The sequence below is a fragment of the Erinaceus europaeus genome, chromosome 8, assembly GCF_950295315.1.
Source record: "Erinaceus europaeus chromosome 8, mEriEur2.1, whole genome shotgun sequence".
In the NCBI taxonomy this organism is placed as follows: domain Eukaryota; kingdom Metazoa; phylum Chordata; class Mammalia; order Eulipotyphla; family Erinaceidae; genus Erinaceus; species Erinaceus europaeus.
The window spans coordinates 124154791-124167290 of NC_080169.1; the positions used below are offsets into that span (position 1 = coordinate 124154791).

Below are 12500 nucleotides of genomic sequence, written 5' to 3' on the forward strand. Positions count from 1 at the left end.
AGGTTTGAGCCCCCGGCCCCCCCCTGCAGGAGAAAGCTTGGCCCGTGGTGAGCAGGGCTGCAGGTGTCTGTCTGTCTCCCTCCCTCTATCCCCCCCTCCCTTCTAGATTTCTGGCTGTCTCTCTCCAATCCATAAAAATAAATAAAAATAATTTTTTAGGATACAATTATAGAGAGGGGAGGGAAGGTAGAGAGAGAGAGAGGCAGAGACACCTGTAGCCCTACTCCACTGCTCATGAAACCTCCCCTACCTGCCTGTCCCCCCCAACTCCCCCTGCAGGCCTGATTAACATCATCTGGGGACAGACTCTAACTGCCCCCCACCCCAATTTCTGCAGGCCCCCAGAATGAATCAGCCAGGGAGAACTAAGCCCGTCTGTGCATCACAGTCTGGACCCGGCGGGCCTGGGGATGTGGGGGACTCCAAGACCCCGTTCAGCCTTGGCAAGCCCATAGCGGGCACACTGGCCCCCCGGCTTGGAGAAACACGGCCATTTCTGCCACGGCCCTGCCCTGGTCAGACGCCTCCCTCACCTCCTGGCTCTGCGGCCTCTGGGACCGGCACCCCCCGAGACAGCCGCCCCCACCCCCAGAGTGGGCCCCCGGGTGTGACAACATATTCCTGCAGCCGCCCCCACTGGCTGCCCAGTGCCATCCTTGTGACCCGAGCTCTGTGGGCCTTGGTGACACACCTCGGAATCTCAGGGGCACGGATTCTGCTATCTCTCTCTCTCTCTGTTTTAATATTTATCTTATTTTTTAAGAGACAGAGACCAGAGCCCTGCTCAGCTCTGGCTGATGGTGATGCTGAGGATTGAACCCGGGACTTTGGAGCCTCAGGCAGGAGAGTCTTTTGCAGAACCACTGTGCTGCTTCCCCTGCCTTAGTATCATTATTATTATTTCTCTAGAGCCCTGCTTAGTTCTGGCTGATGGTGGTGCTGGGGGTTGAACCTGGGACCTCAGAGCTTCAGGTAGGGAAGTCATTTTACAGAATTGTTATGCTGTCTCACCATTACAGTTATTATTATTATTTCTCCAGAGCCTTGCTTAGTTCTGGCTGATGGTGGTGCTGGGGGTTGAACCTGGGACCTCAGAGACTCAGGCAGAAGAATCTTTGTAACATTTCATTTATGTATTTGATGAGAGATAACACTACAGATAGGTACATAGGTAGCTAGAATAGAGACAGGGAGAGAGAGAGAGAGAGAGAGAGAGAGAGAGAGAGAGACCGAGACCAGAGCCCTGCTCAGCTCCGAGCCACAGGCAGGAGGTGGTTTGTATAACCACTGTGCTATTCCCCTGCCTGACTTGGCTTATTTTTAATGCAATACAGGCACACAGAGAGCCTGAGCCAGAGTCCTGCCCTGCCCTGGCTGGCGGTGGTGCTGGGGACTGAACCTGGGGCCCCAGAGCCTCTGGCCGCCAAGACTGAAAGACGTGACCCTCTGATGGGAACAGAGACCGTTGCATCTTCAACCTTTTATTTTTTTGGCCTCCAGGGTTATCGCCGGGGCTCGGTGTCTGAACTACAAATCCACTGCTCCCGGAGGCCATTTCCCCCCTTTTGTTGCCTCTGTGGTTATCATTGTTATTGTTGATGTTGTTAGTTGTTGGGTAGGACAGAGAAATGGAGAGAGGCGGGGAAGACAGAGAGGGGGAGGGAAAGACAGACACCTGCAGACCTGCCTCACTGCCTGTGAAGCGACTCCCCTGCAGGTGGGGAGCCGGGGGCTCGAACCGGGATCCTTACACCGGTCCTTGTGTTTCGCGCCACCTGAGCTTAACTTGCTGTGCTGCCGCCCGGCTCCCCAGGGCGACTCTTTTAGAATCCACTGCTCCTCAAGGACATTTTTCCCAGTGTTGTGGTTGTTAGGATAGAGAGACAGAGAGGAGGGGGAAGTAGAGAGGGAGAGAGAGGGCAGAGTAACGGCCTGCAGACCTGCTTCACCACTTGTGAAGAGACCCCCCCCCTGCAGCTGGGGACCCGGCGGCTCCAACTGGGATCCTTGTGCTTTGTGCTATGTGCACTTAGCCCAGTGCATGACTGCCCGCCTCCCTTAAAGAAATCTTATTTATTTATTATTGGAAACAAAGAGAAATTGAGAAAGGAGGGAGAGACAGAAGCAGAGAGAGACTGAAAGATGAGCTGCTCCACCAATCATGAAGCTTCCCCCCTGTAGGTGGGGACCAGGGGCTCGAACCCGGTCCTTGTGCACTGTGATGTGTGCGGTTAGCCAGGTGCACCACCGCCCGGTGCCCGTGGGTGATGCTTGACTCTCTCCTGACACACACAGCTCCCCAGATGACCCAGCTCAGTGACACCTGCACACCTCGGAGCCGGGGGCTGGGGGGCTGGGGGGCTGGGGGACTGGGGGGCTGGGTGGGAGCAGCAGGAGCAGGGAGGGTGGTCCAGAGACGGGGGGACACAGCTGGGCCCGATGTGGGCTCCAGGAGGCCCGTCCCCGAGCAGAGGCACAGAGCCCCCCAGCAGCAGGGTCACAGGACCGAGCAGATGCCCCATTTTCTGCCCAGCGCGGGAAGCCATCACAGCAGAGGAAGGGCAGAAAGCACCGTCTTACCCGTGAGGAATCTTGCTCAGGACATAATAGCCTGTGTAGGAGTATCGATAGATCTGAAAGAGACAGAGAAGCAGAAGCAGTACTGAGTACTGAGTACTGAGTCAAAGGCTGTCACTTGTTTGCCCAAATCGCTGCAGGTCAAACCAATCAGAACAAAACCAAGACAACGGTCAGTGAAGCCCTTCACAATGATTTGCTCTTTAAAGAGTCTCTGCATTTATTTATTGGGTCCTGAGAGACATTGAGAGGACAGGGGAGAGGGAGAGGGAGAGAGACAGAGAGACCCCTGCAGACCTGACCTCACCACTTGTGAAGCTTCCCCCCTGCAGGTGGGGAGCCGGGGCTTGAACCCGGGTCTTTGTGCACGGTAATGTGAGTGCTCAACCAGGTGCGCCACTGCATTGTCTCTTACTTATTTTTATTTTTTTAGTGATTTACTATTGACTTATAAAATTATGAGATAATAGGGGTCTAACTGCACCCTGTTCCCACCCCCAGAGTCCTGTGTCCCAGTCCCTCCACTGGAAACTGCAGTGGTTCTCCCAAGGTCACCAACACGGGCTGACTATTATTTCTGTATCATCTGTATTTATATGTATTTGCCCATCTTTTTTTAATATTTACTTATTTATATTTATTCCCTTTTGTTGTCCTTGTTGTTGTAGCCTTGTTGTGGTTATTATTGTTGTTGATGTCATCATTGTTGGATAGGACAGAGAGAAATGGAGAGGGGAGGGGAAGACAGAGAGGGGAGAGAAAGACAGACACCTGCAGACCCACTTCACCGCCTGGGAAGCGACTCCCCTGCAGGTGGGGAGCCGGGGGCTCGAACTGGGATCCTTCTGCCGGTCCTTGTGCTTTGCACCACCTGCGCTTAACCCGCTGCGCTACCGTTCGACTCCCATATTTGCCCATCTTTTCCCTGGTCCTGCCGTCGCCCCCTCTCTGAGTCTCCCCCACACCTGCTGCTGCTTCCGAGTGTCCTTCCTTTCCCTCTTCTCTCTCAGATGAGAGACTCAGCCCCTGGCTTCCTCTGCTGTTTCCAGATTCTCTTCCCACTCAGTGACGGGATGAAAGCAAGATTCCTAGGGAGTATAGCACAGCGGGTTAAGCGCACATGGCGCAAAGCGCAGGGACCGGCCTAAGGATCCCGGTTCGAGCCCCCGGCTCCCCACCTGCAGGGGAGTCGCTTCACAGGCGGTGAAGCAGGTCTGCAGGTGTCTGTCTTTCTCTCCCCCTCTCTGTCTTCCCCTCCTCTCTCCATGTCTCTCTGTCCTATCCAACAACGAGGACATCAATAACAACAATAATAATAACTACAACAATAGAAAACAAGGACAATAAAAAGGGAATAAATAAATAAATATTTTAAAAATTTAATAAAAAAGCAAGATTCCTGGTGACAGACACTTCAGGCCCTGATGGAGTTGGGGTTCAGAGCCCTCTGGGCATGTCCCCCTGACATGTCTCCCCCTCTGGGAGCAGGGACCCAAATTCTCTATGGGGAGCAGCAGGTGGGAGTTCTGGCTTCTGTCACTGCTTCTCCGCTGGACATGGGTTTTGGCAGGCCTGACCAGTCTTGAGTGTGACCGGGGCCCTTTATGTCCCTATGTCTGCCACAAGCACCCCAAACCTGAGCTCCTCCTCCCCAAGTGTCTGTGGAAGCCCCGCTCCATGCAGAGGCCCCTCTCCGGGGTCTGGGGTCTCCCATGCCACCGGGTGCCACCACCAGCATGGCGCCTGCCCACCCCTTCTGTCCTGGCTGGTGGCCCAGTGCGTCCCCAGCCCGCTGTGGAAGCTGAAGAGACAGTGTCCCTAGCGAGCCCGCATGGAAGGCAGAGACACTCTCCCTTCTGACGAGGGCACTCGGGCCCCGTCTCTGCACCCGCCAAGTCACTACATGCTGCTTTTGTCAAGTCATCCAGCCCTCTGGCTCCCGTGGTTCTGAAAGGTCAGCTTTTCTCCACGACTTTGGTTCACACGAGGTTCACACAAGGACACACAGGGAAAGCAAAAAATGCCAACTTCCAGAGAGACCTGTGCGCACCTGTGTTCACAGCACAATGTGTAACAGCCACAACCTGGAAGCAACCCAGGTGTCCAACAACAGCTGAGTGGCTGAGCAAGCTGTGGTCTAGATACACAGTGGAATACTACTCAGCTGTGAAGAAGGATGGAGTCACCTTCTTTCCCTCCTCTGGGATGGAGCTGGAAGGAATCCTGTGACGTGAGATCAGCCAGAAAGAGCAGGAGGAAGATGGGCTGATCCCACTCAGGGACAGAAGTGGAGAAATCAGAACAGAAGGGGAAACGCCAAGCAGAACGTGGACTGGGTTTGGTGTCTTGCCCCAAAGTAAAGGACTCTGGGGGTGGGGGGGCTTTCAGGTCCTGGTGCAGATGGTGGAGGAGGCCCTGGGTTGGGGGAGAGGCTCTTGCAAAAAAAAAAAACTGAGATATTTTATATATGTACCAATAACTGTATTTACTGTGAACCATTAAACCCTCTCCCTAATAAAAACATTAAGAAAGAAAGAAGGAGAGAGAGAGAGAGAGAGAGAGAGAGAGAGAGAGAGAGAAAGGAATGCAGAGCTGTCTGTCTCTGGGACGAGGCGGAGCAGGGGAGACGGCCTGTCTCCTGTTGCCCCTGCCCAGCGCCTTCTCCTCCGCCTGTGGGTCACGGCCAGGGCCCTCACACAGGACACACAGGTAGCCACTTGGAAATACACAAAGAGTTAAATATCTTTTTATTTATGCTGCACTGCTACAAAGTCAAGGGCTCTGGGGTGGGTGGGGGGGTTCAGGTCCTGGAACAGGATGGCAGAGACCTGGAAGGGGCTGAATTGTTCTGCGGGAAACTGAGACACGTGGACGGGGCAGACGGCACAGTGGTTACGCTGAGAGACTCTGAGTCCTGAGGCTCCAAAGTCTCAGGCTCATGGTGACTTCACACTTGCCCCGTCTTGGACGGGGCCTGAAGGAATCATGTGGAGTGAGGTCAGTCAGAAACAAGAGGATGAGTAAGGGGCCGGCTGGTGGCGCACCTGGTTGTGCACACATGGGACAGGGCACAAGGACCCGGGTTCGAGCCCCTGGTCCCCACCTGCAGGGGGAAAACTTCACGAGTGGTGAAGCAGGGCTGCAGGTGTCTCTCCCTTCCTCCTCAATTTCTGGCTATCTCTAGCCAATAAATAAAGATAATTAAAAAAATTAAAAAAAAAGGATGAATATGTGCTGATCTCACTCAGGGACAGAAATTGAAAAACAAGATCAGAAGGGAAATGCTAAGCAGAACCTGGGCTGGAGTTGGCGTCTTGCACCAAAGCAAAGGACTGGGGTGGGGGTGGGGGGCTCAGGTCCTGGAGCAGGATGGCAGAGGAGGACCTAGTGGGGGCTGGACTGTTACGTGGAGACTGGGCAAAGTTATGCATGTGCAAACTACTGAATTTCACTGTCAGTATAAACCATTAATCCCCCCAATAAGGAAACTAAAAAATCCAGTATACAGAGCCTGGACATCACCTCCTACATCCCTGACCTTCCTCAGTGACTTTCTTCCCTTTAAAAAACATATTCAGGGGGACGGGTGGCAGTGCACCTGGTTAAGCGCTCACATTACAGTGCACAAGGACCCGGGTTCGAGCGCCTGTCCTCACCTGCAGGGGAAAAGCTTTGTGAGTGGTGAAGCAGGGCTGCAGGTGTCTGTCTCTCTCTCCCCTCTATCTCTCCCTCCCCTAGAAATTTCTGTCTCTATCCAATAATAAGCAAAATCATAAAAGATTCATTTACTCACTGAGAGAGAGAGAGAGAGAGAGAGAGAGGTCAGAGCACCCTTCAGTTCTGGCATAAGGTGGTGCCAGGGCCTGAACCTGTAACCTTGGGGCCGCAGGCACACAGGCCTGTGTCTGACCGGCCGAGGTGTCCCCTCACGAGCAGGAAGCAGGGGGAGAGCCGGGGCCTCCCTGGGGCAAGTGAGGTGCCGAGCTGGTGCTCTGAGCCTCTTGCCCGCGGGTCCTGCTCCCGCCACGGCCCCGCCTGCGGCTGCGGTGCAGAAGTGCTCCCATCGGACAGATCAGAAACGGTGGCTTCCTGAGCTGGGGCGGTAGCAGAGCCGTTCTGCAAAAGACCTGAGGCTCCAAGGCCCCAGGTTCAATCCCCACCACCACTAGCCAGAGCTGAGCAGGACTCTGGCCTCCCTGTCTCCCTGTCTTCCTGTCTCCCTCTCTCTCTCTCCCTGTCTCCCTCTCTCTCTCCCTCTCTCTGTCTCCCTGTCTCCCTCTCTCCCTGTCTCCCTCTCTCTCTCCCTGTCTCCTTGTCTCCCTGTCTCCTTGTCTCCCTGTCTCCCTGTCTCCCTGTCTTCCTGTCTCTCTCTCTCTCTCCCTGTCTCCCTCTCTCTCTGTCTCCCTCTCTCCCTCTCTCTCTCTCTGTCTCCCTCTCTCTCTCTCCCTGTCTCCCTCTCTCTCTCCCTCTCTCTGTCTCCCTGTCTCCCTCTCTCCCTGTCTCCCTCTCTCCCTGTCTCCCTCTCTCTCTCCCTGTCTCCCTGTCTCCTTGTCTCCCTGTCTCCCTGTCTTCCTGTCTCTCTCTCTCTCTTCCTGTCTCTCTCTCTCTCTCCCTGTCTCCCCCCTCTCTCCCTGTCTTCCTCTCTCTCTCCCTGTCTCCCTGTCTCCCCCTCTCTCTCTCCCTGTCTCCCCTCTCTCTCCCTGTCTTCCTGTCTCCCTCTCTCTCTCCCTGTTTCCCTGTCCCCCTGTCATTACAAAACAATGTGTGTGTTCAGCTACGTGCAGCACCCCCCAGCCCCGCTCCTTGTTCTTCAGATAAAATTTATGGTCCAAGGGGGAATGTGGCAGGAAAAGTATCTTGCAAAAGCCCAGGATAACCTCCTTCCTTCCTTCCTTCCTTCCTTCCTTCCTTCCTTCCTCCCTTCCCTCCCTCCCTCCCTCCCTTCCTTCCCTCTTTCCATCCTCCTTCCTTCATTTCTCTCCTTCTTTCTTTAGTTAATTTGATATGACTGAGAGAAACTGAGAGAAAGGGGGGTAGAGAGGGAGAGAGAGACACACACACAGACCCCTGCAGCCCTGTTTCACCATTCATGAAGCTTTCCCCTGCAGGTGGGGACCAGGGGCTTGAACCCGGGTCCTTGCCTATAGTCATATGTGCACTTAACCAAGTGCACCACTGCCGGGACCTGGATAACACTTTCAGTAAGGACAGATTCTCAGGGGCTCCGGGGGTGGTGCACCCAGTTCACAGCAACATGACCATGAGGAAGGACCCAGGTTCGAGCCCCCGCTCCCCACCGGCAGGGGGCTAAGCTTCATGAGCAGTGAAGCAGGGCTGCAGGTCTCTCTCTCTCTGTCTGTCTGTCTGTCTCTCCCTTTGTATCTCTCACTCGCCTTTCAGTTTCTCTCTGTTTCTATCCAGTAAATCGAGAGGAAAAAGAAAAAGGGGGAAATGCTGTGAGGAGCGGTGGTTGGCTGTTAGTGCTGGCACCGAGCCCCAGAGACAACCCCGGTGGCAAAAAGATAAAGGAAGGAAGGCAGGAAGGAAGAGAGAGAAAGAGAGAAAGAATAAAGAAGAGAAAAGAAAAGGAACAAATACAGGCCTCAGATCAAACCGGTGGGGTTTACAGTCAAAAACATTTATACCCCTTTCCCATATTAGGGAGCTACTCTCTTCCCTGATCCAGTTTTCTGGCCCTTTTTCCAGCCATGACATCGTCTCCCCAGACAATAACTTGGATCCACCTGCATATCAGATGTCAGGCTCAGAAAAAACTAGTAAAGTTGCGGGCCCCTTGGAATAGACCTAAAATAGACTTATTAGCTTTTTCCAAAACGGAGACCCCCAACTCTTCATGTGCAATATTCCAGCTTTTAGGTTCATGGTTGGTCAACAACTTGTTTGGCTTTGTATGTTAGCTCTCTTTTCAGCCACCAGGTTCCAGATTCCAGCAGGATGCCGACCAGACTTCCCTGGACAGACAGCCCCCCAATGTGTCCTGGAGCTCCGCTTCCCCAGAGCCCTGCCCCACTAGGGAAAGAGAGAGACAGGCTGGGAGTGTGGATCCACCTGTCAACGCCCATGTTCAGCAGGGAAGCAATGACAGAAGCCAGACCTTCCACCTTCTGCATCCCACAGTGACCCTGGGTCCATGCTCCCAGAGGGATAAAGAATAGGAAAGCTGTCAGGGGAGGGGATGGGATACAGAGTTCTGGGGGTGGGAACTGTGTGGAGTTGTACCCTTCTTATCCTATGGTCTTGTCAATATTTCCATTTTATAAATAATAATAAAAAAGGAACAAATTAGGATGAGGAGTCTCCCGGCCTCCCCACGACAGTGCTGAGACACGGTGCCTCAGTGAGGTACCCATTCTGTTGCCTCCTCTGTCTCCTGGGTGGCAGTGTGGCCTCAAACGAGACCCCCCAGGACCCCCCCCCCCCGGCTGCCTGGGGACTCAGAGCTCTCTAACGATGAAGAGACAGACGGTTCTCTGGGGCTGACACAGGACAGCGGGACTCACCGGCTCCACGTTGTAGGCGAACAGGGCGTACTCCTTATCGGGAGAGATCTCGTAGCGGATGGCTCTCAGAGACTCCTGAGGGCAAAGAAAAGCAGAGCGTTTTCAAGGATCCCACATAACAGGCGGAGAGTCTTGCAGCCCACTGCAGACATCACAGGGAGACCCTGCCACGGCCTGTCAGAAAGCGGCCTCCTGGGGGTCGGGCGGTAGCTCAGCGGGTTAAGCGCAGGTGGCGCAAAGTACAAGGACCCGTAAGGATACCGGTTCAAGTTCCCGGCTCCCCACCTGCAGGGGAGCCGCTTCCCAGGCGGTGAAGCAGGTCTGCAGGCGTCTGTCTTTCTCTCCCCCTCTCTGTCTTCCCCTCCTCTCTCCATTTCTCTCTGTCCTATCCAACAACAACGACATCATTCATAACTACAATAATAATAACAACAACAATGATAAACAACGAGGGCAACAAAATGGGAAAAATGGCCTCCAGGAGCAGTGGATTCGTAGTGTTGGCACCGAGCCCCAGTGATAACCCTGGAGGCAAAAAAAAAAAAAAAAGAAAAGAAACAAAGAAAAGAAAGAGAATTTCCAAAATTGTAGCCTCAGCAAATGTGCGTATGATATGGCTGTGGTGTTTGCCAGGAAAGCCGGGAATACAGGGCACGTGAGGAAGACTCCACGCCGAGACCCGGAGACAGACGGTGGCACCAGACTGAGATGACGCAGGTGAGACTGACTCTGAAACGCCAGTCAGCAAGGTCACTGCCGTGTTCCGTCTGACTGCCTGTCACACCAGCTCTGCAGCGGGGCTGCCTCTGCCCCCTAGACGGACCCCCCCCCCCAGTGGTGTATCTGACGCTGAGGCCAAACCTTCCCAGACACAGCTGGCAGGAGAGGTAACAGTAACCGTAACCATAACAGTAATGGAGGCAGCCAGACCCTGGGCAGTGGGTCCAAGCCCCCACCCCTCACCTGCAGCCTCTGTTTCTTTTTTTTTCTTTTTTTAAAAAAATTTTTATATTTATTTTCCCTTTTGTTGCCCTTGTTTTTTATTGTTGTAGTTATTGTCGTTATTATTGCTGTCATTATGTTGGATAGGACAGAGAGAAATGGAGAGAGGCGGGGAAGACAGAGAGGGGGAGAGAAAGACAGACACCTGCAGACCTGCTTCACCGCCTGTGAAGCGACTCCCCTGCAGGTGGGGAGCCGGGGGCTCGAACCGGGATCCTTATACCAGTCCTTGCGCTTTGCGCCACCTGCGCTTAACCTGCTGTGCCACCACCCGACTCCCACTTCCTTTTTTCTTTAATTGGATAGGACAGAAAAGAAATCGAGAGGAGGAAGAAAGAAGGAGAGGGACAGAGACCCCTGCAGACCTGCTTCACCACTCGGGAAGCTTCCCCCCTGCAGGTGGGGAGCCGGGGGCTCAAACCAGGATCCTTACGCCCGTCCTTGAGCTTTGTGCCACGTGCGCTTATCCCTCTGTCTTCTTCTTTTTTAAGTACATTTATTCACTGGATAGAGACAGCCAGACACTTAGAAGAGGGGGAGATGAAAGGGGAGAGACAGAGACGCCTGCCCAGCCTTTTTCTGTCATGATTTCTGCTCTCAGCCTTCACCCCCGCAGAAGCCGGCACTGTCCCTTTGTTCGGGGTTGCAGTTATCAGAAAGATCGGAGCTCCTGGCCCGCACGTAATAAACTCCCTTTCTCCCCTCACCCGCCTCGACTCCAGTCTTCCTGATTATTAAGAGTTCACCAACATGAGGTCGGAGACAGTCCAGTTTGACGTCTCGCCAGCACCTGCAGACGTCTCGCCAGCACCTGCACGGCCACGGCCTCCCCACTGGGCATTCCCACCCACCCACGCTGCACTCACTGTGTTTTGACATAACAGCTAAAAAAGAATCATTTTCCTGTGTGTGTGTGTGTGTGTGTGTGTGTGTGTGTGTGTGAGAGAGAGAGAGAGATAGAGAGCGAGGGGAAGAGAGAGAGAAGAAGAAGACAGAGAGAGGGAGAGAGAGGGAGAGAGAGAGAGAGAGAGAAAGAGACAGGGAGAGAGAGAGGGAGAGAGAGGGGAGGGGAGAGAGAGGGAGAGAGAGAAAGAGAGAGGGAGAGAGAAAGAGAGAGGGAGAAAGGAGGAGAGAGAGGGGGGAGAGAGGGAGAGAGAGGGGGAGAGAGAGAGAGGGAGAGAGAGGGGAGAGAGGGAGAGGGAGAAGGAGAGGGAGGGAGTGGGGGAGAGAGAGGGAGAAAGAGAGGGAGAGAGAGAGGGAAAGGGAGGGAGTGGGGGAGAGAGGGAGAAAGAGAGAAAGGGGGAGAGAGGGAGAGAGAGAGAAAGGGGGAGAGAGAGGGGGAGAGAGAGAGAGGGAGTGGGGGAGAGAGAGGGGAGAGAGAGAGAGAGAGGGAGTGGGGGAGAGAGAGGGAGAGAGAGAGAGAGGGAGTGGGGGAGAGAGAGGGGAGAGAGAGAGAGGGAGTGGGGGAGAGAGGGGAGAGAGAGAGGGAGTGGGGGAGAGAGAGGGGAGAGAGAGAGAGGGAGAGGGAGGGAGGGAGTGGGGGAGAGAGAGGGAGAGAGAGAGGGAGTGGGGGAGAGAGAGGGGAGAGAGAGAGAGGGAGAGGGAGGGAGTGGGGGAGAGAGAGGGAGAGAGAGAGGGAGTGGGGGAGAGAGAGGGGAGAGAGAGAGAGGGAGAGGGAGGGAGTGGGGGAGAGAGAGGGAGAGAGAGGGAGTGGGGGAGAGAGAGGGGAGAGAGGGAGGGAGTGGGGGAGAGAGAGGGAGAAAGAGAGGGAGAGAGAGAGAGGGAGACAGAGAAGGAGAAAGGGGGAGAGAGAGAGGGAGAGGGAGAGGGAGAGGGAGGGAGGGAGGGAGGTAGAGAGAGAGAGAGAACTCATGCTCAGTTGCTGATGGACAGCAGAATGAGACACAGAATGAATGCTGGTGGCAGAGGCTCTGATGCAAACCTGGAATTTAATTTTTTTTCTGTGCCGGCACTGAGTCCACTGCTCCTGTGGCCATTTTCTAGTTCTATCTGATAGGGCAGAGAGACTGGGAGAGACAGAGACAGAGAGACAGGAGAGACTGCTCCCAACGCTTCTCCCTGCAGGTGGGGAGCGGGGGCTAGAACCCGGGTCCTTGCTAGCCTGGTGCACCGCCGCCTGGCCCCACCCTGAAATTCTTCTCAGCAGACAGTGGGGCAGGACTGAACCCTGAGCACTGGGCCGTGCGGTGACCTGCCGTCGGACCCCACCCCAACCCCCCCCCCCCCCAAGCCTGAGAATCCCCGAGAGGCCAAGTGGGATTTTGCTGACCACCTTCCCGGGCCCTCAGCCCCATACGCCTGCCTTCCTCTCACCAGCCCTGTGCCTCGAACTTCGGCTGTCAGGCAGGGCGGCCTGGTAGATTTTTTTTTCCCAGAGCC

General features: G+C 54.7%; 1 protein-coding gene across 1 annotated transcript in view; it reads right to left on the reverse strand.

Moving 5' to 3' along the window:
- Nucleotides 1–12500, reverse strand: part of LOC132539739 (dipeptidyl aminopeptidase-like protein 6) — a 211967-nt gene that overhangs the window by 933 nt on the left and 198534 nt on the right. The window contains exons 5-6 of the mRNA XM_060195681.1: nt 9099–9173; nt 2581–2633 (exon numbers count right to left, since the gene is read on the reverse strand). Of these exons, the coding sequence (XP_060051664.1) occupies nt 2581–2633; nt 9099–9173 (128 nt within the window). The remainder of the gene's footprint in view (nt 1–2580; nt 2634–9098; nt 9174–12500) is intronic.